The 22,370-nt window shown below is 40.2% G+C and overlaps 1 protein-coding gene across 14 annotated transcripts in view; it reads right to left on the bottom strand.

Moving 5' to 3' along the window:
- MICAL3 (microtubule associated monooxygenase, calponin and LIM domain containing 3) overlaps positions 1-22,370 on the bottom strand; it is a 205,664-nt gene that overhangs the window by 25,204 nt on the left and 158,090 nt on the right. For 5 of the 14 annotated variants that reach the window (XM_087873082.1, XM_087873087.1, XM_087873081.1 and 2 more), the window contains 6 exons: positions 19,738-20,021; positions 8,488-8,580; positions 6,309-6,449; positions 4,865-4,956; positions 1,904-3,716; positions 697-791 (listed from right to left, as the gene is read on the bottom strand). In XM_087873082.1, the coding sequence (XP_087729208.1) occupies positions 697-791; positions 1,904-3,716; positions 4,865-4,956; positions 6,309-6,449; positions 8,488-8,580; positions 19,738-20,021 (2,518 nt within the window). Of the gene's footprint in view, positions 1-696; positions 792-1,903; positions 3,717-4,864; positions 4,957-6,308; positions 6,450-8,487; positions 8,581-11,041; positions 11,105-14,342; positions 14,481-16,740; positions 16,831-19,737; positions 20,022-22,370 lie in introns of all 14 variants that reach the window. The other 9 variants (XM_087873076.1, XM_087873078.1, XM_087873088.1 and 6 more) reach the window with 3 other exon arrangements.

Raw genomic sequence — 22,370 nt, 5'->3', positions numbered from 1 at the left:
TTTTGGCAATGTAATTAAACATCTTTTCCCCTTCTATTAAAATAACTTTTGGAGTAGCTAGCTACCTAAGCTTACCTAGAATTCAGGACTGCACAAGAATCTGAGATTACATATAGTCTTTGCTTTATAACCATTTGTTTAGTGACTGAAGTTACAACAGCACAGAAAAGAGTAACTTACAACTAGTTCTGGCAGTTACAAACACTACAGCCTCTCCACAGTCACATGATCAGGATTTGGCCAATTGGCAATTGGCATATATTTATGACGGTTGAAGCATCTCGGGGTCATCTGATCACAATTTCTGACTTTCCAAGCTGGCTTCCAAAAAGTGAAATCAGTGAGGGGAGTCATGTTCACTTAATGATCACATGATTCATTTAACAACTTTCATGATTTGCTTAACAATTGTGCCAAAAAGCATTGTAAAACTGGCTCTGACCCACTTAACTGCCTTGTTTAGTAATAGACATCCTAGTTGCAATTATAGTTCTAATCTGAGGACTACTTAGTTTCAAAACAAACCTTTTAGATATAATTTATGAAGTTTGGTCTAATTAATTTTTCTCATTCTTATTGGATCCAGAGATCCAAAATCACAGGGAAATATTAAAATGACCCACAAAAGCTTCACGGTCTTTGTGAAGCTTTTGTGACATATCTTGGCTTCAAATGATCACAGCAGTATCAACTTACCTCTCGTTTAGATCTCTGTGAGGAACGTTCTAAGACATCTTCATTAGAAAGATCAGAATCCTCGGAGAAGCTTAAGTGTTGGCGCAGTTGCAAATCTGAGACAATAAAGAAATGTGTCAAATGGCAAAGCTCAAGGAGCATATTCATTCTCCCCAATCAGGCCCTAAACCAGGGGTCCTCAAACTATGGCCCGTGGGCCGGATACAGCCCGACAAAGCCAGTAATCTGGCCCACATGGGATCACGAGGCTGCCCTGCCCACATTGCCCACATCGCCCCACCTACCCAGCGGCCTCCACCCGCTGGTGGGCAAGGAGGCCAAAAATGGGACATCAGAGGCCTCAGGAGGCCAAAACTAAGGCCATTTTTGGGTGACAGAGTGGTTCTGGAGGCCGAGGCCAAAAACGGGCCCGTTTTTGACCTCCCCGGCCTCCAGAGAGAGAGAGGGAGGGAGAGAAAGACACACACACACACACACACACACACACCAAGGCAGCCATATCCCTTCACTAATCTGCTTTCGAGCCCCAGGAACATAACAAATTAAAGTTTAATTTGTGTGTAGTTTAATGGACTGCTAAATTGGCCACGCCCACCCAGTCACATGACCACCTAGCCATTCCCACCCAGCCAGTCTGCCCCCCACAACAGTCTGAGGGACCATGAATTGGCCCCCTATTTAAAAAGTTTGAGGACCCCTGCCCTAAACTGACCCATTCTCCAGGTGTTGGGTTAGAATGGGTGGTGGAACCCTTCTGTGATGTTATATATATATTTTAAATGACCGTTGTTTTTTCTGGACTAGAGTTATGTGTCTTACAGACTGGGAGAAATGCAATAAATAAGTACATGCATAGATACGAGAAGACAAAATTACCAGACAAGAATTAAGCAGACAATGTTCAACTTTCCATCAGATCACTGGTGACACTGGGTGAATCACTGTCCTTCAGTCTAATCTAGCTACGGTGAGATACAGAACTCCCCAATATCTGGCAGAAATCTAAAGATACCCGATGCCTTTTAAAAAGGACTGTATGTTGTTATTCTGACATCTCATACTTATTCTTCCTTTTCAGCTACCACTAAATATATGAAGGGTTACAGCAAACCAACATGCTGGAGCAAATCTGATGGATGTGCACAATGCCTGGAAGAGTTTCTGGCTAGGGTGAAATCATTATAATATATAGGCACTTATATTATACCTGCTGCTCTAACCAATGGAGATGCCTTATGCTTCCCAGAATCCACTGTGGCCCCACTGGAAGGTGTGCTAGGGCAAGATTTGTCATCTGCCTTTTTCTTCTTGTCTTTCTTGTAACCGGAGAAAACCGACTTCCAAAGGGATTTGGGCTTTGTGGATTCCTCAGCGGCGCTGCTGGATTTGTCAGATTGCTTGTTTTCATTCTTTGACTTCTTCTCTTTTTTGTTCTTCCGGGGAGAGAAGAGAGAACTCCTTTTTTTATTCTTCCCGCTGGAGCCTTCTGATGATGTGATAGACCCATCGTGACCACTAATGTCCGTTAATGGGGGAAAGAACCTCTCACTACTAGCTTCATGCTTCAGAGTAGGGCCTTCACTGATTTTGCCAGTCGGATGCCTTGAGGTGTCTAAAGTAAATTCTTTGGTCTTTGAGGGTGCTGTAGATGCTTTGCGCGATTTTGCAGCAAGAGCACTGCTGGTCATCTCCAGATCTTTCATCCTGCTGAGCTGCTTAGCCATAGCATCCCGTAAGGCCTGGCTTTTGATAGACTTCTCCCTGGCCCTCATCCTTTCCTCAGCTAACTCCTTAGCTTCAGCAGAGACCTGAGGAAGGCCTCTCTTTCCTCCTTCAGTGGACGATGACCTATCACTTTCCTTAACCACATGCAGTTGGAGAGGCTTCTCAGGCCTTGGCTTGCTAGGTGGAGTGTAGTATTTGTCATTAAGGCTGGTATCCTCTGTTTTGTCATCGTAAGTGTCCTCTACGTCATCAGCAAATGGTATTTCATCCACACTCTCAACAAATGACTTCCTTACCTCCTCTCTGGGTGGGTGAGAGGAACTTCTGGTGGGTCGGATCCTTTCATTGGCTGGTGCCATCTGAGGTGTCTGTATGGACTCTGCTTCATTCTGCCAAATCGCCTGGTGCCTTTTTCTTCGCAACGTTGCTGGTTCTTCGTTTTGAGGTGGTGGTGGAGGAGGGCTAGACGGAGGGGTGAGCATGGTGGAATCCGATGTGTTGAAACTTTGGCTGGCCAGTGTCCTCATGTTGGATGAACTACCCTGAAGTCCCAGTCCAGAACTGCTGGAGAGATCTCTTTTCACATCCTTTGAGTTTTTCAACTCTTTCTCTGATTGGGAGGTTGGTGTCAGCAAAGAAAATTGTTCCTTATCCAACTTTGGCATGATTACCTTTGATGGTTTGACAGGATGGATTCCCTTTTCTTCTGACCCCACATCAGAATTAAATAGTTTAAGAGGAACAGATTCTAGGGGTGAGTAGGTAAAGTTTGGGTCTGATCCCCTGCTTCTGTTGACAGGAGTGAGGCCTAAACTCCTACGGATTTCAGCACTCTTCATCCAGAATTCCTCCACAAGATTATTCCTTTTCAAAATCTCTTCTGTTGTGGTGGGACTTTCTAGTTTTTCCATCTGCCCATCTTTACTTTTTAGAGCAAGTTTGGCCAAAGGAGTAGAAGTAAAAGCTGGGATTGGCTGAAAACACACCGGTGGCTCTGCTGGAGGTGTAATGGAGGCTTCAGTGGTGGGTAAAGGCTGTGAACAAATAGGCAGGTGGGCAAGAGGTGGAGAAATTGATTCTACGGGTACTGTTGACGGTGATTTTACAGGTGATATTGGTGTAATGGCTTCAGGCAGTGCAACTGGCTGTGACCGTATTGGTGAAATTGATGCTGGTGGACTTTGGGCTTTTTGATCATCAAGGATCTTTTCTTCTTCTTTTTCCGGGAGGAAAGGCTCAGAGAAAAAATGGATATCCGAAGACTTTTCTCTGTATGATATCGGTATAAGAGATTCCTACAAACATGATAAAATCAGAGCATAGTTAGTGGCCTAAAATATCTTTCACTAAGTTCTAAAACAAGGGTCTCCAAACGTGGCAACTTTAGGACTTACGGACTTCAACTCCCAGAATTCCTGGCTTGGTGAAGAATTCTGGGAGTTGAAGTCCACAAGTCTTAAAGTTGTCATGTTTGGAGACCCCTGTTCTAGAATAATGGCTTCCTATTCCTACTTTCTGATAATATTTCCTCATCAATACATCGAAAGAACAGTGCCTACAATTTTGTTGCAGAACCACAGCATATTACTACTGGATTCTGGGGAGATAATCCAGGGTGCACTAAAGCTACTTCTTGCTACACTTGAAGTCAACACTATTATTCAAAATTGCCCCAATTAGTGTACATTACATGGAAGATAAATAGCAGTTGGCCAAACTATTTTCCAGCTATTCCTACTGTTAATGGCCATCTTACTGATGGACTCCCAACAAATTTTCAATCAACATAATAGCATATGTGGTTACAATATCAAAAGTATTGTTCCAGAGAATTCTACACCTGTTCAGACAATCAAAATACAGAAACAAGAATGCAAGTTTGTAGGAATAGAACTAGTATTGAAAACAACTGAGGCACATTATTTACATTTGGCAGATACTATTACTAGTTTCTGGTGTAATTTGAACTTGAATTTGAAATTATGGCCGCTCAGCTGGAAGCAATATCAGCCACTGTCTACCTATTGTCTTATTGCCTTATGCTCTTTTTCCTTAGCTGGGTAAAATTATAAAAATGCTCCAAGCTGAGACTTCCGGCATTGGCTCCCAAGAAGCAGACATTGCAATGTTGTCCTTAAATCTTAAAATGTCCCATCCCTGGGAGGCAGATTATATCTCTACAATGAGAAATATTAGTTTCCCATTCAGCCCAGAAAATTAAAGAACTCTTTTAACAAATCTTGATTTGACTGAACCACAGTATTAATTGTGTGAAAGAAAGTCACTGTAGTTATCACCATTTCTTCTTCACCTATAATACAGTTTGTTTTAGACTAACCACGTGAATTTAATAATTGTATCTTAATTGTATATAAATAAGATTATTATGACCTGTACAATTAAACATCATGGTTTAGGTTTATGGATGAAGACAATTTCTTACCTCTTTTTCTTCTTCCTTATGGTTACAAATTGGAGAAATAGAACCAGTCCTTTCACATGGTGACTGGACTGGAAGACAAGGATTACAGGTACCTGAAGAACCAAAAAACAGAGCTATGACCATTTTAAAACCAAATAAAGTACATGGAGTTAAGTGCCTCCTTTCATGCTCCTTTCTAGATAAATCAATTTGCTACGTGATCCAAATTTGACTGTCTCTCCCTTCAATACTCCTTGGCATTATAGTTGGCGCAATTTCTTCTTATGCATATTATTATGATTATTATGCACATTACTCAGAAGGAAGTCCCTCTACATTTCAGATCTTATTGCCAAGGAAGAAGGCTTTACATGCTGAACTGTTTGCAAAAATGGTAGTAATAGCAGTGTGAATTTCTATGGAGAGTCTCAGTCATCCAGGTCATGGTTGTCCCAAAGGTGCTTTTTCAAAAGACAAGTGGACTTTGTTTTTCCTTGACGATGTTTCGTTTTTCATCCAAAAAGCAAAACATCTTCAAGGAAAAACAAAGTCCAGTTGTCTTTTGAAAAAGCACCTTTGGGACAATAGTGTGAATTGCTATTTAGTTTGAAAACAATATGTTTAATCATGAAGGATCCAATATTAGTTTGTTGAGTCTACTATCTTGTGGGCCCCCATTGGCATTCTGCCATTGTGCTTCTGAAGCACAATGGCAGAATGACCCAGTTCTATATTTTACTTTACTCCTATTCATAAGGCCTGAATACTCAAACAGAACCAGCTGCCAAGAGTCAAAGGCTCAGTATTTGATTACTACATGCAGTTCATAAGCATCAAGATACAAGATAAGGTTGTCTTGATCATTCTTGAGCTTCCAAAGTTCCCTCAAAATCTGATCATGCCAACAGGCCTTTGGAATGCTGAACTCAGAAGGTGGCTTCCTTATTATTGACATCCTTCTGTTCTCTTTTCCAGTTTTAGTTCTGCCTTTATAATTTTAAATTCCTTTAAATCATTATTATCCAATGGTTTTAACTAATTTTTGTCTTATTTATTTACTGTTTTTACTGGATTATTGTATGCCACCCAGTCACTTTCTGTGGGATGGGCAGCCATATAAACTTTAGATAGATGATAGACAGACAGACAGACAGACTGACTGACTGACTGACTGACTGACTGACTGACTGCTCCTGATATTACTACGACTGTCAGGCTAAAAATGCAAGAGGCAATATTATGAGGCAGAAATAGTTTGAAATGACATCTTCCATGATGACACCTTTATGGTAATTGCAAGAATTTCCTGAGTGGCAAATGTGTGCTGGCAAGGGATAACAGATTTATTTGAAAACACTGTTAATGGAAATCGTTCTTTGATTTGTTCTAAATTAAAAAACAGGAAAAATTGCATAATTTGGCCTACAGGTTCTTAGCCAATCCAGTGTGCTGAAATGCTTAGTACCTTCCGTCATAATGAAAGGGGTGACTGTTTCTGTTTCCCTGAGTTCAGAGACTTTCAGTTCTTCTCCTTCTTTTTCTTCTTCTTCTTCTTTTTCTTCTTGATGTATGCGACACTCTGCCTCTGCATCAGAAGGGATGTCATCTAAACCCCCATCAATATATTAGGAATTGGAAAACAAAAAAGAATTAAGATTCAAATTTTATACATGTTTATAGTAACTTCATAACAAGGGAAGGGAATGGTGAAACTATGTAGGCTTCTGCTCCCTCCCTCCCTTTCCTTTTTTCTTTTTTTCTTTCTTTCTGTCTCTCTTTCTTTCCCTTTCTGTCTCTTTATTTTCCTTCCTTCCTTCCTTCCTTCCTTCCTTCCTTCCTTCCTTCCCTCCTTCCTTCCCTCTTTTCTTCCTCCCTCCCTCCCTCCCTTTTCGTACTTGCTGCTCAGAGTAAATTATGTGTATGCTAAATTACCTAGTTTTGTTAGTTCTAAGTCACAATTTTAGAGTAAAAAATAGGTTTTCTCTCTGTGTTTCTGAAGCCCTTTACTACATTTTTATTTAACGTGGCTGTTCCACATGTGATTTAAAAATGACATGTATATTTATCTTGAAATCCTTCTCTACCACTCCAAGTCTCACACCATTAAACCACTACTTAAATTACTGTATCAACTGAGCTCTTTTGTTTGGGGTTGTCAAATTTGCACACAATTGTTTTGCATTTCTGCAGTATTAACTGCCAGCTCTCACAGGTAAACAGGACAGGAAACAAGACGAGCTCATTCTACCTTATAGTAAAAGGTAAAGGTTCCCCTCGCACATATGTGCTAGTCGTTCCCGATTCTAGGGGGCAGTGCTCATCTCCGTTTCAAAGCCAAAGAGCCAGCACTGTCCAAAGACGTCTCCATGGTCATGTGGCTGGCATGACTAAACGCCAAGGGTGCACGGAGCGCTGTTACCTTCCCACCAAAGTAGTCCCTATTTTTCTACTTGCATTTTTTACATACTTTCGAACTGCTAGGTTGACAGAACCTGGGACAAATAATGGGAACTCACTCAGTTAAGTGGCGCTAGGGATTTAAACCGCCGAACTGCCGACCTTTCTGATCGACAAGCTCAGCGTCTTAGCCAATGAGCCACCGCATCCCCATGTGGTGAGGTAAAAGTATAGTAAAAGGTAAATGTCCCCACTTTATAGTAAGGGCATATTAATAGAATCTGGCAAGTCTGAAGCTACAAATTTTCCATCGCTACTTTTAACCATCTAATCAATGAGGGCAGTCTTTCCTAAATTACTTTCTCTGACTGTTAAGCCACTGGGGGCTCCTCCCTCTCTTATCCGATTGTTTTCTAGGGCAGTGGTCACCAATTGGTGGTCCATGAGAAAATTTTGGTAGTTCACAGAAAAATTATTTGCATTTCACTAAATCAGGGGACCTCAAACTATGGCCCCTGGGCTGGATACGTTCAATTAACATTTGTGTTGCTGCAGAGAGTCCCCCTTTGCAGACTTTTTGTGCGGGTCGGAGGGGGGGGCAGAAATTCCAACCTCCTGGTGTGGGGCTTTGGGCGAAGGCTGGAGGGAAGTGCTGCTGGTGGCGAAGAGCCAAAAGGCCTTGTTCCAGTGGGACTGCATCATGGCCTGGAACTGGCTGACCATCTCAGCCCACTGAGCCTCCAGTCACCGGTACCTGGCTTTGCACTACTGCAAGTGTTCCCTCTGCTTGGAAAGCCTATGCTCGTAGTCCTCAGTGAGGTGCTTCTGCTGAGCCTCCTTCTCAGTCAGATCCAATTTGAACTGAGCTGTTTTGCCAACTCTTTCTCGTGGTGGCTGCTTAGCTCCAACAACTGCTTCCTGTTGGGGCTCTAAGGAGCCCGGGCAGGCAAGAAGTGAGTGGGAGGGGAGGGGAGAGTAGAGGCTGTTGAGACGCCCCTCCCCTCAATATCGAGTTGGTCACGCCCACCCAGTCACATGACCTAGCCACACCCACCCAGCTGGTCTTTAGGCAGATCATATTAGTGGTCCATGGAATTTAAAATTATGAATCTAGTGGTCCCTGAGGTCCGAAAGGTTGGTGACCCCTGTTCTAGGGAGCATCTCTTCCCCCTCACCCCCAAGGTCATCCACACGCTCCATTACATCAACCAACAACATACTGCGTGAAGATGCCCTCAGACTCCTACCATCATCCAACTCTGCCCCAGTGTCTCCATCTTCAATTGCTTCTGCAGGCTCGGTACCCACTTCATCTTCATCATCATTCTCTTCACATAGGGCTACAATAAATTGTTGTACCAATTTTAAAAAGAGACAATGGGGTGGAAGAGAAAATAGATTTCTGTTTGGAGGATCACTTAAGACACACTCCCGTAATCCAAATAGAGCAAACATGTGATGTTTGTTCGGCTAGGACTGTACCACTTTGGATTAAAATTGATATGTGTGACGGAACAAGACTATCCTGGAATATTTTTTTTTCTTTCCTTTGAACGCTGAAGAACATCGATGTATGTGACATTGCTGCATCTGAGCCGAGACAATCAGATATGAGCTACAGCACATAATTTTTTAATCATAAAAGCTCAGTTCATATATGTTGGATAAAAACAAAAACTTGAGGTCATTAGTCAAATACATCTTTTTAAAACAAGTAGAATATCTTTGGTCAATATATGAAATGAATGGTGCCCTGAAATGTGAGGCTGACCTTTTAGAATATTCATATTTAAATATTTGTAATATTATACAATTGGACCATGTAGCCCTATTGAAGTTTAAACATAACTGGAAATATATTTATGACGTATAGTATTAGCTGTAGCTATTCTAAGCAACCATCCAAACTAAGAGTACAGTGATATCTTGGTATTCCTCATTAATTGGTTCCAGGAGGCACAATGAGCACCAAAATTGATGAGTTCCAAACAAAATTTTCCCATAAGGAATACTGTAGTACGTCACAAGGTAGCTGACAACACAAGTTCTAGCTTGTGTGTTGAGTACCAAACAAACGATGAGCACTGGGATAAAAATTTTATGGCAAAATGCTTTGGGTACCAAATTCAATGAGTTTCAAAGTAGCTGAGTACCAAGGTACCACTGTATGTGGAGGTCAAATACAGCATTTTAAAATCAAACATAACTAGTGCTATACATTTAATTGGTGTAATATTTTGGAACATCCTTCAATATAGGAAAAACTAGTCTCTCCTAAGCAATCATGCATATTCCCATGAATCAAAATAAAATTTCAGTGGTATGTTAATGGAGGCACACATTAGCATATATTGGTGCACATCTATTCTTGGGGAAATGTGTTCTATTCATAGTTATTTTGCAAATACATCTTTGCACATATTAAGCAGTTAAACATAAAGTGCAGGGTAGGGAAAAGCTCTCGCATAGAACCTTAAGAGCGATGCACTACTATATCCCAAACTACTGGAAGCCATGTTTTGCCCAGATTGGTCAGCAGTCAAAACTGGCTAAGAATAAGGCAATATGCAAACTCTGCTGACAGAAGCAAAAAAAAAAAAAAAGTTTTAGAAATGCACTAGCTCCATTCATGCAAAATCTAAGTTGCCAAGTTTCAAGCAATCTCTGTTCTTATAACCAATTCTTTTAGAAGGACTCAGTTTTAAAAATAAGACCAAAGGATAGCAACCTGTAAAATTTAGCTATTTTATATGGAGTAGAAAAGACACATAACCATGTCCCATCCTATAGTAAAGTCACTTTACAAAGAATCTATCTAGATGGCGGAATTCCAGGCACACAAACATATCTCAATTCTGACTTTAATATATTTCACGTTGACTTCAACAATGACTTCTCATGGAAGTTTTTGTCAACTTAAGGTCTATCTAGACCAGCATTCTTCCAGCTCAGTGATCTTCAATGACTTCTCCTTCAAACTACACCTCTTTTCAGAACTGTAGACACATTTTGTCTACCATTTCTACTTTAAAAAAAAAAAGTTTCGAAACTGGCTAAAGTAATGAAGATAATAGCTACAGAATAAAGCAAGTGAGAAGATTTTTTTCCCCCACATTAGGAAGATGTTCTGTAAAAATTGTAATATTACAATAAGATTATGTTATGTGGGACAGATCACACATCTTCCCATTATGAATTTTTAAAGATGGAACCATTTCAGATCACCTAAAACAGCATTGAACTTAAATGTAATTTTAGAAAAGAATTGCCACCAAGGGCCTTGCTTAAAATCAAGACTATGAGAGTTGAGTAAAGGAAATAATTTATCTTGGGGTACGATCTTCTACTGGCACCCATGGAAATCTTGGTGGGTTTTTTTAAGCAAACTGTAAGATGGGTATTTAGTCATCAGGATAAATACCTATATAAGAGGGTCTGGCTTGTTTTCACCTTTCAGTTAGTGTTAGATTTAAATAGGTCCTACTGGTCTATGGCATATCTAGAAAATCTATTTCTCTTCTCAACTACATCTGCATTTCCAGTATTGTCTGCAAGAAGGGAAGCTGAAGGAATTAAGATGGTGATCTAATTCATGCAAGAATGGCTCATCTCTTTGAGACATGCAACCCCTCTTTCCCTGCCTCCCCAACTCTGCCATGCAGTAGCAATAAAGACATTGATAGTTCCTGGGTTAAAAAAAAAGGCCAGCAAATGGGGCACTGGAAACATGGAGCAGTGGCATTGCCAGCGGTGGCGGGCAGGGTTACTTGTGAGCTATAAACAGAACATCACCAAAACTACCTCCTGGGACTGCATCCAGCCATGCCTGTACTGCCTCGTGGCGGATGGAGGGAAGGTCAGATGCTGAATTAAAATAAAATAAAATTATAATAAATTTCCACAGCACACTCAACATGTATTTCGAAATGGAAACATCACAAAAGAAGAAAAAAAAAGTCGAGAAGCAGAAAAACAAAACAAAAACACACCATGGGAAAGCAAACTCAGACGGACTCTAAGTGGGATTGTAAGAAGGGGAAGATTGAAACATGAATTCCTTGATCCTGGTATCTGCTGCCATGGCTTCCGCTACCTACCTGAGGCAGGTCTGTTGAAAAATTATTACAAGCTGAGATTAACATTTGCTTGAGCTCTGACCTTTCTCGTAGAAATCAAGATCCTCTAGTAAAATCAAAAATACTTAAGACAGAAATGCTCTGATCAATTCACTCCCTTTAAGTGGATGAATTTTTCTTCTGATGATTACTCTGCCATAGAGTACACAACTCTTAGAAGTCCTCAAATTCTCATCTCCCATGTTCTCCTGCCAAATATATCCAGCTTTGATAAAGACTGTTCTATCTACAACAGGGGAGTCAAACTTAGATATTTTTAATTGTAAATGGATTTTAGATGGGAGGTTTTAAATTTTGGGCCAAAATTTGTTTCATTCTTTAAAAATTTTAAATTTTGTATTGGGATGTTTTTTATTCTTGGCTGTGCATTGCCCTGAGTCCAGCAGGAGAAGGGCGGTATAAAAATTTAATAAAATAAATAATTAAATAAAATAAACTCAATTTCATTGAGGGCCGCATCAGGGTTGTGTTTGACCTTGGGGGGGCAGGGGAGGAGGCATGGCCAGCTCAATGTCACTCGTGTCAGGGGCACCTGTGGTGGCCCGGGCAGGGCTGGGAGAATCCATTGTCTCCAGCTCTGTTTTCAGCTGCGACGGACTCCTGCAGCCCTCCACTAGTGAAAACAGAACTCCCTTTTCACTGGCAGAGGCACTGCAAGCCAGTCTTTTGCTGTTTCCGGGGCAGCCCCGCAGGCCAGTTCTAAGCACCCCGCGGGCCGGATTCGGCCTTGAGTTTGACACCTCTGATCTACAACAAACAATGTAAAAAGGGTAATAATTCAGAACCCATTGCTTAATATGAGTTACGAAACTGCATGTTTAGACTTCTTTTGTACAGTTTATCTCTTACTTATGAGACAAAATCAAGTTCTTTTATATTACTGGAACCTTTAAAAGATTGGGTCAATGTTCTCTGTACCTAGCTGGCACTAGTGTTACCTGGGACTGACTGCCCTGGTTGAGAATTCAAAAGAGTTCATTCCAACAAAAAGAAAAAGGACCATACCAGCATATAGCAAATTAGGAAAATCAAGGAAAGGAATCGGAGGAAAGTTCTCATGAAGCCAAATAAATGGTGAAACCCCAAACCCTACACCGGATCATCAAGAGAAAATCCAAGGAAATGAGGCAATTATGAAATATCCATAGAATATAACATAAGGGAAGTATAATGAACATATCAATCTTTTCAAACTGCAAGAATTACTGAAACCCAAAATATGCCTTCTTTTTTTTCTTCGGAGAAAGTATAAGATCAACATATAAGATCTCTTGTGCTTGGGCTGTTCGTTTTCAATTTCAGAGGTTTGTCAAATTTGAAAAATGCTTATATTTTAAGAAGTTCAGATTGTTGTTTCCTTGATCTCAAAGGTGACTGAGTTACTGTTAGGAAAAAAGTGTTTGAGGTTTCCATTAATAGAACAGTAGAGGTATTGATTATATGTTTGGATGAAAATAGGCTGAGATGCAGGGTTTGGTGAAAGACTAACTATCTGAGTGATACTTTCAAATAACATACAGATCCTGAGCTGGAATAATTATGTAATCAGTACTTGGGGAAAACCATTTACATTCCTCAAAAGAAAAGATAACTGTTTCACCCAAATCATTTACCTTTAAAATGGGAAGGTTCTCTTACATTCAGTGAAAAGGGCAGTAAAGGGCAGATGATGAGTTCTTTCTTTCTAATTTTCCTTATTTGGAAGGACTGCTTTAAACTGATTTTTAAACTCATTTTTGGTAGGTTACAGCATAGGTATTTGGAGTAACATTTCACAGTATATAACAAGTGCAGAACTCCAAGACTAAACAAACTAGGAATCTTTCTCTTGTAAAGTTCATAATACCTCCTCTGCTGATAATTATTCTTTGTCAGTCTCTCTTGGTCTGTCTGTCTGTCTCTCTCTTTGTCTCTGTCTCTGTCTGTCTCTCTCTCTCACACACACACACACACATATATACTCATCCCTTTCATTTCAAGAAAGTATAAGAAAAGAAACTTTCTAAAAGATTTGGAAAAAGCTAGTCAATACGTAATTGGACCAAAGGAGTTGCAATTTCAGTGGCTTTGGGAGGGAGAGAGCCCTTCCTTGCAAAATATTAATATTTAAAAATTAGGAATACAATAGGTATTATAGGAATAGGAATGAAGAATGGGTGACCTCTAGATGCTGCTCAACTACAAGTTTTGGCAGTCCAGCCACGATAACCAACAGGGAAGGATAAGGACACCTTGCCCAATCCTAGAAAACAGGAATCTGAGGGAGGCTATTCTCTATTAAACCAGCCTAATGAACTGTATAGGCTCGATTTCTCTCTTCCATTAGGTTAGACCAGGAGTGTCAAACTCAATTTCATTGAGAGCTGCATCAGGGTTGTGGTTGACCTCGCGGGGCTGGGGTGGGCATGGCCAGCTTGATGTCACTCATGTGGGGGGCACCTGTGGTAGGTGAAACGCTCTGCCAGCAAAAACGAGCTTCCAAACTTAGTTTTTGGCTGTGACGGCCTCCTGCACCCCTCTGCCAGTGAAAATGGAACTCTGAAGGCCATGCATAGCCCTCAAGGGCAGAGGCACTGTGGGCTGGTGCTTTGCTGTTTCCAGGGCAGCCCCACGGGCTAGATGTAAGCACCCCAGGGGTCACATTTGGCCCACGGGCCTTGAGTTTGACACCCCTGGGTTAGATTAAACTAGTTAATTCTGCCTGCCTTAGGAAATCATGGGTACTTAAAGCTTAAAAGAGATACCTCCTACTATAATCTTCATAGTACATACCCGCAGATCCCTCTTCCATTACAAATAAATGTTCATACCATAGACACAAGACGTGTTCCATTCTATTACAAACATTTGACAAACAGGAAAGCTCTAGAAGTAACATGAGGATGGTCTCAGAATTAGTCTTTCTGCATTTAATGGAAATCAAACGCCCTTATGACATAGGGGGTCAATGCAGTGGACATGGTTACCTCTTGAGGTGGAGGACTTAGAAGTGGGAGCCACTTTTTCCTCCTCCTCCTTCTGACGGATGTGTGTCCAATGCACATCAGCCAAGATTTCCAGGGGATCAATTGGATTAACTATCTGCTGCAGCCTCAGGTTTCCAGCTAGCAGAGAAAAGGCCAATGGTGGATCACGTAGAAGGCATAGATAAAGAAAAACAAGGAGGAAAAGAAGTACAGGAAAGACAGGGAAAGAAAAAAAAGTTATTTGAAGTAGATTGAAAGAGAAAATAGATAAAGATCAGCATTGGGCATGCCGGTGTGTCCTTCCACATTGCAGTTTATATATTCAATTCACTGCAAAATACAATAATCCTTCAGTGGTGCATACAATATTTGAAGATTCACCATGGTTAAGACTATTAGAAAAGCATCTAATTCCAACATGTATATTTTGTCACTCTTCCTTAACTGCTAATAAATATACCATGTTCACCAGTATGGTTTATAACAGACTGTTTTTCTCTTCTCTTTTACTAAGCAGCATTCCAAACGATAACTGCCCAATATGTGCAACTTAAATCACAGAATAGCCAAAAAGAAACTAAAAATAGAGGCATAATGTTAAATACATTTTGTTCTTTTTCTTTAATTCGCACCCAATCCTACTTTGCTTCCAAGAAGAATGATGTAACTATAAAACCATCCTGTGGAATTTCGAAGAACATCATGCACTCAAGTTCTCTTGTTGAATTATGGCAACTCATGCCGCCAACTGTCCTTTTCCATCACAAATCCTTGGGTAAGTATTGTTAGTGTTAGAACACACTGCTGGGGAGTTAACAAGATGAGTTTAATTTGTGAGATTAAAAAATGTCTGGGGATTCATACATAGAACCTTAGCAAGGCTCTCAAAGAGCAGGCCTCATCAACGATCAGAAACTAAAGCTTGTTATTCTGACAGTATCCAACAAAACTCACTATTTCCAATTTTCTTTAAGCCCATAAAGATGATTTGTTTACCCTGAAGCTTTTGACCTAGTGGTAAACTTTAACACGGGATTATTATGTTGAATTTTTGAAAATCTGTAGCTTAGTATAAAGAAAAGGGGTTTGATGATTGAATGCTGGTCATCTGATTACTGATGAATTCTGATGGTCCAGCTGGCACTTCTTTTAAAAATTGTTTTCTCTGAAAGCAAGAATAAAATGTGGATCTGTCTTGTTCTATAAAAGATAGAAACCCTTGTTCAAATGTCCCAATAAACAAAATATAGAGTAGTCTGTGATTTGTTATCCACAATTGCTGGAAGGGTTTGTGTGTGAGCAAAACAGCACACACTCCTATTCTGCTTGGTCTCCAGAAAGATATAATTCTTCAAAATTTTATTTATGACAATATATAGCCATAGTGACTGCTATTGTATCCTGTTCTCTATTTATACACAACCGTTTTTGCAGCTGAATTTCAGACACGAGAAGCAAACAGCTTTTATCGAATTATCACAATATGTCACAATAACATGTGATATAATATTAAGCCAAAATGGAGGGAACTTCCAATTTTTCAAACCAAGTCTTCAAAAATTGGAACAAAATACTTTTTTTCTGGTTAATAAAAAAGAGAGATAGTGTGGATTCTTTTTGATGAAGTTATCACTGTAACAAAAATGTCAAGCTATGACATAAATAAATAAAAAATCTGGCACAGTGAAAAACACAAGATCACAATGCTGCTTGTCTTTGAATGCTTAGAGTTTGACTCATTCCCAGATAAGCAGCACAAAAAAGACAGTATATGAGTGTGCAGCAACGGACACATATTTGGCCATGGAATTTAATGAATTTAACCTAGAAATGTCTGAGCCTTAATCTATCTTTTACTCTATTTACATTTATGAAAGAGGCAGGAAAAAAAAGCAAATGTTATATTTGCTCCTGATAATATAATGGTTAAAATGTTCAATAAAAAATTAACGAGAACCAGTCCCCATTTGATCATGGTAATTAGGGATTGAATTGAGTAATCTCTATTTCTTATCTCACAGTTATTGTGATGAAAAACTAAGGTAAACCACAAGGTAAAACCACATGGTAAATTACCATGCTAATGTCCTAAAGCAGTTTTTCTATCCTTAGCAATTTTAAAATATGGGGACTTCAACTCCCAGAATTCTGAAGCTAGCATGGGTGGCTGGGGAATTAGCTGGGGAATTCTGGGAGTTGAAGTTTACATAACATAAAGTTGCTAAGATGAGAAACACTTGATCTAGAGGAAAAGACGGATATAGGTGTGCTTTTATTTAGAATGTAATTTTGTTGAATACAGCAGTTTCTAAATATGCTGTACCACATGAGACCTGCTCTTTGTAATAAAGGAGCTCCCTCTTTTTCCTCAAGGAATGCAGTGACGGTGCTAGGGTACCTTTAAAAGTACCCATGTCCTCTTCGTTTGATAGACGTTGAAGCCAGAGGCCTTGCTGAAGTTCTCGCTCCCAAGGGTAATACTCTCCCTCTACAGCAGGGGGAGGAAGACACCAACAAATAGCATTGACATTGAAATAAAGGACAGAGAGTGAGAAGGAACACAGGTGAAAGCTGAGGAAACCCACAGAGGCCTTAAATTGCTTCACTTTTCTAGATAGTCTTACGCATGTTCAATCTCACATAGGAATCTGAACATGCTAAATATGTACAGATACATGTGTAATGGATACACATCTATCCCACAGCACACAGAGGCTACAAAATTGGAAAATCCGTATATATCCCACAAATTGTGTGTGGAGCCTTGGTAGTACAGTGGTCTAAAGCACCCTGTTATTAAGACCAGCTGCCTGCAATTACTGCAGGTTCGAATCTCACCAGGCTCAAGGTTGACTCAGCCTTCCATCCTTTCTAAGGTAGGTTAAATGAGGACCCAGTTGGTGGGGCAATAAGCTGACTTTGTATAAATATACAAAAGGATGAAGGCTATTGCTTAGCACATTGTAAGCCGCCCTAAGTCTCCGGAGAAGGGCGGCATATAAATAAAAATAAAATAAAATAAAAAATTCCTGCACCTACGGTATCTATCTAATTTTAATTTATTTAGGATCTCTTAACCAAAGACTCTTATTGGCTAAAATCCCCTTCTTGTGTTCCATTACTAAAGGAGTTGATCCATGCAGAACGTGAGAGAGTGATCAAATGCTCTGACAGACCATATTTTATTTTAAATATATGGTCTGACCATATTTTTATTTTTATCTATTTTTATTTTTATCTAATTTTTAAAATAAAAATATGGTCTGTCTTTAAAATAAGACTTATTTTAAAACAAGAACCAATTGTTTTAAAAAAGATCAGTTCCAAAAGTAACCAAGTTGGTGGTTTTCTCAGTTATGATTATAAAAATCAGAGATGCTGGGCGCCTACTCACCTTCCAACCTACATATTCTACATGTTTATGATTTTCTACTCGCTGCTATAATAAATAGTGACTTGCAGCTTTTTGATTACAGTTGACTCACAGCTTTTTAAGGGTTTTTTTTAGACAATTGCGAACCTAGCCTGTTGTGTTCATTGAATGTATACCAATTGCAGGCTCAGACTCACAATAAGGTAAGGGAAGATACTTACTGGACTGATATTACTGTTTATGACCTTGGACTGTTTTACCTACACCGAGACTGCTTATTATCTTGTATATAAAGTATTTTTCTCACACGAGCTGCACGTTTATCTCCTTCCCTGTGTGTTTCTGCTCTGCTCGTTGCACAAGCAACAAATACTTTTTACACACACCCTAACACCCATCCTCATGCCCAGGAATGAGAAAGTCTGTTTCTCATGTACAGCGTCAGATTCCCTCATTTAATATTCCACCTCATTTCTCTGCTAGGTATTGTTAATGTTTAGTTTTTTAAAAAACAAAAGGAATAAGTTCATGAAGCTGGAGAAAGGATAATGTTCGTATCCTTCCTCACAGTTCTTTGCTACTTGCAGGTGGTCCTTGACTGAAGAGCACAATCGGGGCGAGAATTTCCATTCTTAAGCAAGGTTGTTAAGTGAGTTGCGCTTGATTTTACAACCTTCTTTGCCACATTTGTTAAGCGAATCACTGCAGTTGTTGTATGAATCACATGGTCATTAAATGAATCTATCCTGTTTCCCTGAAAATAAGACATCCCCTGATAATAAGCCCAATCGGGCTTTTGAGCACATGTGCTAAAATAAGCCTCCCCCCGAAAACAAGCCCTCCCTGAAAATATTTAAGCGCAGAGCTGGAAATCAGGTAAGACAGCAAGAAGAGCCCCATCTTGCTCCATGTGCCCCAAAATAATAATATTTCCTCCCTGGAAATAAGGCCAAGTGCTTATTTCGGGGTTCAAAAAAATATAAGACAGGGTCTTATTTTCGGGGAAACACGGTAGTTTCCCCACTGACTGCTTTTTGGCTCGCAAATGGTGACCGCATGATCTCAGGATGCTGCAACTGTTTCCAAACTGTTTATAGCTTATAGTAACAGCTTCACAAATTTCAGATAGAGGTTTTTCTCAGCCTTCCCTGCAAGTGATAGAAGCGGAACACTGAACTTCGTAGATAATTAATAGGCTTTACAACAATGATATAACTGTTTTCTGAAATGTCTGCCTTTGGAGGTCGGTTTCCTGGCTCCTAATATTGTGATTCTGTCTTCACCTTGAGTGCAACGTATTCATTCGTAGCTTTTTCCTTTGGTAAACCCAAATAGGACAGTTGAGTATTGCGTTTAAGATATTAAAATTAAATTAAGGCAATGAAAGATGGATTAGACAAAACACAATGAGAAAAAAATAGCCTCAATTTGGATTCTACCAGATTACTTCCTCAAAGGATTTCTTTCTCACTTCCCAGAATTTTTTTTATATATCAGACTCAGTCAGATTTACTGCTATGTATTAATATGTAAGTTTTCCAGAGAAAAAGAGGAATACATAGACACACATCAGGGGTGGGCTCCTGGGGGTTTGATAGGGTCTAGACACAGATCGCCGGGGTTCAGTGAACCCCCAAATGCCACTCCTGGCTGGCCATGCCCACCTTGCCCTGCCCCTCCCGCCCCTCCTAGGAGTCTCCACGCAGCCCGTTCATCATTCCAGGTAAGTACAGGGGAGGGCAAAAAACGGGCCTACTGGAGGTTCCAGAAGTCCAGAAACGGGCCTGTTTCCGGCCTCCGGACCCTGGGGGAAGCAGTTTTTGCCCTCCCAGAGGCTCGAGGAAAGCCTCCAGAGTCTGGGGAGGGTGAAAAAGCCCCCCCCCGCCGCCATGATGCAGGCAGCCGACTAGGCCACGGGGCAGCAAACCCATTGCTAAAGGATCTGAAGCCCACACCGACACACATATATCACACATCAGCACACAAATTTATAGCTAGATGGGGGAAAAAACTATTACTAACCTTCGCTAGAGACTTCTTCTTCTTCTTCTTCCTCCTCCTCCTCTTCTTCCTCCTCTTCCTCCAGCTCCTCCTCCTCTTCTTCCACCTCTTCCTGTTCTTCATGATCATGATTTTTCTCAATCTTCAGCTCCTCCTCACTCTTTCCTTTCAACATGGCATGTATTCGCACAGCCTCTTTCCACGGCACGCCACCCAGATCGGAGGTAGGTTGCTTGGGCTGGTCTGCTGCCTCGGCCTCCTCTTCCTCTTCCTCCTCCTCCTCCTCTATCTCTGATTCTGAACTACTGTTGGGAAAACAGGCAAGAGCCATCTTGAAAATCTTTCAGCCAATAATACTTTTCAATAAATAAAGCTAAAGGAAACTATCATCTACCTGTTCAGAATACTTAACTATTTAGCCTGATATTGTATAGGTCAGGGGGTCTCCAAACTTGGCAACTTTAAGCCTGGAGGACTTCAACTCCCAGAATTCCCCAGCTTGGCTTAAAGTTGCCAGGGTTGGAGACCCCCGGTTTAGGTAGTCCTTGACTTGCAACCATTCAAAGTTGCAATGGCACTGAAAAAAGTGACTTATGGTCTTCATATTTATGACCATCACAGCATCCCCACAATCACGTGATCAATATTTGGGCGCTTGGCAACTGGCATGTATTTACAACAGTTGTAGTGTTCTGAGGTCATATGAACAATCAACGTGATTCAGCTGCAGTGATTTGCTTATCAATTGTAGAAAACATAATATCGGGCATAACTCACTGAACAACTACCTCGCTTAGCAATGGAAGTTCTGATTCCAACTGCGGTCATAAATTAGGACTACCTGTACATCCGGCCGGCAATAGCTTTTTGACATGTCAGATACAGATTTCATATATTTATGTATTGTATTCATTCATTTCAACTAAAGATTCCTGGGGTAAAATAGGAGATCACTCAAACATGCAGTTAGTGCTAAATTATGATTTTCCCATGGTTTTGAATTTTCAAAAGGTTAGCAGCTATATCTGAGATCATGTATCCCAGCAGTCTACTGAAATTTTCTATTCCAATTCTCACACACACATCCTTATTTTAATGGAGTAGGAGAGTTTCTATCTTCATAAACAACCTGAAATTTAAGTTCTTGGGTATTCTATGGCATAAAGGCAAAACTGAATCTAGAACTTTATTTAGAGAAGCGGATTTACTGAGAATAGGGGTATAACAACCACCATACCCCTATCTGAAGAGCATGTACTTCAATACCCTTCAACAGCAGCCAGCATGGCCAATGGGCAGAGACTATGAGAGCAATTGTCAAAACATCAGAAGGAATATTACTTATTCCTGACTTTAAGTCCTTCAGATGTTCTATGATCGTTTCATTTGCTACCTGCACAGAAAAAAGTTGTACCTACCATTATTTTACCTGTGGAAACCTTTGTAATCTGTTGTATGAATGGTAAGAGAGCTTGATAATTGCATTTTTAACTTTTCTCTCTCCATAGTTAATAGTCTGAGTCACTTAAATGTCTGTATCTCATTTATTCAACCCATGCTTTAGTAATGCATCTTAAATAATGGTCCCCATTTGGAGAGAAAAAAAAACCAATCACCAAACTTAGAGAATCATTCATTCTATCCTCTATTTCTATCTTCCCCAAATAGTATGTGTGCAAATAGATTCTTTTAAAAAAATAATAAGGTTGCTAAGTAAAATTATGGGCAAACTTAACAAATGTAAATCATCTGGGAATTTTATCTAGAGTATGAAAGAAATCTGCATATTTTTTCGACTTCTAAGAATGCATTTTCCTCCCTCCCAGCCTCTGCAATACAAACACATTATTTTATTTTAGTATATTGCCTTGTCAGATAAGAAACCATCATGAAAGAATGTTAGCTTTATTTCCTTCGAAAGACAAAAGAGTTTGCTGTTACTTGAAAATGGGGTATATAGAGTATAGAGTAAGAACTCTAGCTGGAATCTATGAGTTAAATGGAGTTCTTCAATTGCTTCTCTACATTATTAATACTTGCCTCTAGAGCAGAGGTCTGCAACCTTCAACACTGAAAAGAGCCATTTGGCCCCATTTCCCAAAATAAAACACCGGGAGCCACAAAACCCTTCCTGTGCCTGACTATTTCTTGAGCGGCCACAAAACTAGTATATGTAGTTGAATTAAATGTTCTGTTTTCTTCTGAAACTTTTTTCTTTTCTTGGATTTATCCATGGTTGGCCTACCGGGGGTTGAAAAGGGGGTCAATAAATCGTGTGCCGGCGGGTATCACGCATTGGCAGTTGTAACACATATTTTGAGCGACAGGCAGCCGCAGCAGAGGGATGAAAGAGCCACATGCGGCTCCAGAGCCGCGGGTTGCTGATCCCTGCTCTAGAAGTTTTCACAAAATGATTGGACAGTCATTTGTCCAGAATGGGTATAAAGACTCCTGCCTTAGGCAGGGGCTTGGATTAGAAGACCTCCAAGGTTCCTTCCAGCCTTATGCTTCTATGATTTAAGATGGTTGAGTGAATCGCCAAGTGATAAATAGATTTCTGATGACAACATGTACTAGAAACAAGGGTGTTCACTGCCACATTTGGTGGTTTTTGTAGTTCTTTTAGAGCAGGGGTGTCCACGGAGCATGGCTGG

This window comes from Pantherophis guttatus, chromosome 7 (genome assembly GCF_059756535.1).
Source record: "Pantherophis guttatus breed Tessera chromosome 7, ASM5975653v1, whole genome shotgun sequence".
NCBI lineage: Eukaryota > Metazoa > Chordata > Lepidosauria > Squamata > Colubridae > Pantherophis > Pantherophis guttatus.
This window is presented reverse-complemented; position numbering and strand designations above follow the sequence as displayed.